The 3,759-nt window shown below is 35.9% G+C and overlaps 1 protein-coding gene across 4 annotated transcripts in view; it reads right to left on the reverse strand.

Moving 5' to 3' along the window:
• Positions 1 to 1,192: 1,192 nt before the first annotated feature.
• Kif2a (kinesin family member 2A) overlaps positions 1,193 to 3,759 on the reverse strand; it is a 61,879-nt gene continuing 59,312 nt past the window's right edge. For all 4 annotated transcript variants that reach the window (XM_021180273.2, XM_029468318.1, XM_021180272.2 and 1 more), the window contains one exon: positions 1,193 to 2,850. In XM_021180273.2, the coding sequence (XP_021035932.1) occupies positions 2,765 to 2,850 (86 nt within the window). In that variant the 3' untranslated portion in view covers positions 1,193 to 2,764. The remainder of the gene's footprint in view (positions 2,851 to 3,759) is intronic.

Consider the following 3,759-nt stretch of genomic DNA (forward strand, 5'->3'; position numbering starts at 1 on the left):
CACCTTGTAGACCAGGCTGACCTCGAACTCAGAAATCCGCCTGCCTCTGCCTCCCAAGTGCTGGGATTAAAGGCGTGCGCCACCACGCCCGGCTTTAGTTTTCACTTTTTAAAAGAACAGACTACAACTACAGGTTCCTGGTTATTCCTGACTTCTAGATAATTAAAATTCTACTACCTGGTGTTTCTTTCTAAGGTATTTAAAAATTGTCAGATAAAAGATAAATGCTGTTTATATATTTTAATAAATTAGCTGTTTTATTTATATAAGGAAACTAAACTAGCCTCTTTATTTATACTTAAAACTTAAAAGGAATATCTCCAATTACTTTAAAAAAGAATGCTAAGTAAACTTAATATAAATTGCTTGCCTACAGTTTTTCCTTCAAAATCCAGATTCTAAGTCATATAGTAAACACTGTTATTATGTTAGCTATGAATAGTTAGCAGCCTTTAAGTTTGAGAAATTTCTAAAGAATATTTAATCTAGAACAAAATAATTTGCTTAGCTGCAGAAGCAGCTTTTGTCATATTGATCAGAACTGTTCTTAAAGTTTCTTTATTGTCAGAACAACTTTTTTGCACAGTTCACTTGTACCATCTCTACCTTAGAGAAACAATTCTGCTAGACTAGGCTTTCTCAGCTTATTTTCTTCCAACTAAAGCTTTCCCTCTGTAAAGCTGAATCATATTTTACCTACCAAGATATTTATTGATGTACTCTAACTATAGATCAGGACAAAGCCAATAAGGAAACATGTATCTATAAAGACCTTCCAAGATAATACCTGTCCAATGCCAGGAACATTAAAGCTCAACTGTTAGGCAAGTTATGAGCAAGTTTGTGTCTTTATTGCCCATTATATATGAGCCATCCTCAGAACTGGAGGCAAGGTCTTTGTACATAGCTCTGGCTGTCCTAGAACTTAGTATGTATACCAGGCTGGTCCGGAACTCAGAAATCCATCCACCTGCCTCTGCTTCCATGTGCTGGATGCGACTAAGGGCACGCACCACTATATCCAGCAAAAATTACCTTCAACAGCTGTTGCAAGGCCAATAGAAATAGTCCTTCACTCTCCTGCTCGAGAGTCTTTGAAACAAACACAAATAGAACATAGCATAAAACTGCAAGAAAAACCTGAGTTCCTTCCAAAACAAGGGTAATTATATTGAAGTACATTATTTCTAAATTCGTTTCATAAATTTCATTTATTAATAAGCATATTGTGAAAAAAATCTACATTTGATTTAGATTTCATGTTTACAGAGTTTTCACCATGGTGTTAGGATTCCTCACAGCTACTCTCATCATTTATGACTAGTGAAGTAAAGAATCTGGCTCATGACTCTATTCATTGATTTCCCCTCGGCTCACTGAGTCATCAGTAGGTTCCCTAGAGTTAAGAGATCCATGGGAGATTCTTTGGTTAACCTACTGGACTAGATAGCGGGAACCAAGGGAAAACTCCTAGAGATATACATATATATATCTTTAAACAATATTTACATGAAAATTGGCCAGTTTTCTTTCTTAGATTAGCAGCTAAAAATGAGTGCTGCCATTTATAGAGTAGCCTATTTAACCATTAGGCGAAATAAGATTCTCAAAAACCATCACATACTAGGTTTAGCTGGAGCTTGGTATAACCTGCCTCATAAGTCATCAACACTTCTCAGGGGTACATACTGTCTATGCTTGGCTTATCTAACTTGTATTATGGACTACTTTCAGTGTACATACAAATGTTCATGCATCAGAAGCCAGTTTCCTTTAACAGTACGTTAAATTTTGGTGAGCTAATAAACACTTCAACTTAAATAATGGCATTGTTAAGGATCAAATTCCACTATTAGTCTTGTTAACACCACTGGCACACACACTGCATATGTATATATGTATTATCCTAAAATAAAACTCCTCTCAGAATTTCTTTACTTTTTACTATACACCAACTAGTTCATATTTTAGTTTTTTTTTTTTTTTACAAAGAAAATGCTAAGAAAATTATAATCACATAATTCCAGATTTCTTTACACATAAGATGGAATGGTCCAGCAGCTATGTCCACTGTCACAGACTTTAGTTCCGTTCAATTGATATGGCACATCCTGCAAAATTAACTAGTCACACACAAAAAAAGTCTCAAATACAGTAAAAATGTACACACAGTAAAGGTAATTTACAGTTACAAACAAGGAATGTAATTTATCTTGGCTGTTTTAGAAATCTAGGGTCAATAGCCTTAGTCAAGGCACAGAAGGATGAGTAAGCACAACTGTCTCTAGGAGTAGGCAAAGTATGTACAGTCACTGATGAGGTATGCATGCACGCAAAGGGTTCAAAATTGCTCAGTCTTGCTATGAAAATTGATCTGAGTTAAAGGAAATTCTGTGGCTTCCCCTATCTTCCACTTCTGGATTACTTCCACAATCTTTAAATAAAATTGGCAAGGATATCCAAAAGCAGTCACTATTTATTTGGGCAAATGAAACAAAATACTTCACTAATCCGAATTATTAGTTGTGCCTCTTGGTCTAGAAGCAGTTTGTCGACAAAGGAGTGTTTCACAAAATTGAAATGTCATTCAGATGAAGGACAAGATATTTTCCACACACTTAAGATTTCAAAAACGTAAAAAAAAAAAAAAAAAAAAAAAAAAAAAAAAAAAGGATTTCAAAAACGTTCAAGTGGCCTTTACAGTTGGCCCACCATTTGTTACAGTATTGGGGATTCTCGGGATCCTTTAGGAGCAAATGCCAACTTAGAGGGCTCGGGGCCTCTTGGGGTTAATTTGCTTGCTTGCTTGCTCTTCTTCTTGTAGCGCTGCACGAAAAGATTTCACTTTATCTTGGAATAAGAAAAGAACAAGGGAGTAAGTATGGTAAAACAAGCAGTACAGTGTACAACGTTCACAGCGTCTATCCAGTACCTCAGCTGTGCGTAACTCTTCCTAATACAAACTGATTTTCAACCAGTTTCTCTCATGCACATCTTATACCCTCTTGAGTTTTAGTCTGTTTCTAGTTCTTTTGAGAATACAGGAAGTATTTAAGTGTTGAAGTATGTAATCTTATCTAAAAGGGATATTATGAGTCTTACTCAGATGTAAAGCAGATACTCCTTTCAGTATTATGACATTTCTACTCAGCCCTACTATACCATTTTTAGTATGAAAATTTAAAACCTGATTTCAAAAAATAATGTTTTCTCATCAGGGATTATGAGAGAAGTTAACAGAACAAACACATAATTGCTCTCACATATTCTATCTACTACCTTTTATTGACCAGGTTATCAATAGGTTAATAAATTATGAAATTACAAGGAATTATGGAAAGGGGATATTTTTCTACATCAGTGATGCTCAAATGGAAGTAGCTTTTCCCAGGCACACTTGGTCACGTCTAGAGGGGTTTAAATTACCACAACTGGTACGGTCCTGTGCTCTAGTGGATAAATGCTTATAAGCAAGAATACTCAAAACTATTTTGTAAGGGACAGCACCGCATCCCTCAACAAACAATGTTTAGAACATCTTGAGCTCTAAACAATGACAACAGGTATGTAATTCTACTTTTGCTGCAATGTATCTGTGCAGGGGGCCCTGGGTTCAATCATCACAACATATAATACTATGTGGTGAGACCTACATGTGAAAAAATGATAAGCTTAAGTTTCCCTTTTAGAAATACAGTATTTTGCTGGGCAGTGGTGGCGCACGCCTTTAATCCCAGCACTTGGGAGGCAGAGGCAGGC

This window comes from Mus caroli, chromosome 13, assembly GCF_900094665.2.
Source record: "Mus caroli chromosome 13, CAROLI_EIJ_v1.1, whole genome shotgun sequence".
Taxonomy (NCBI): Eukaryota; Metazoa; Chordata; class Mammalia; order Rodentia; family Muridae; genus Mus; species Mus caroli.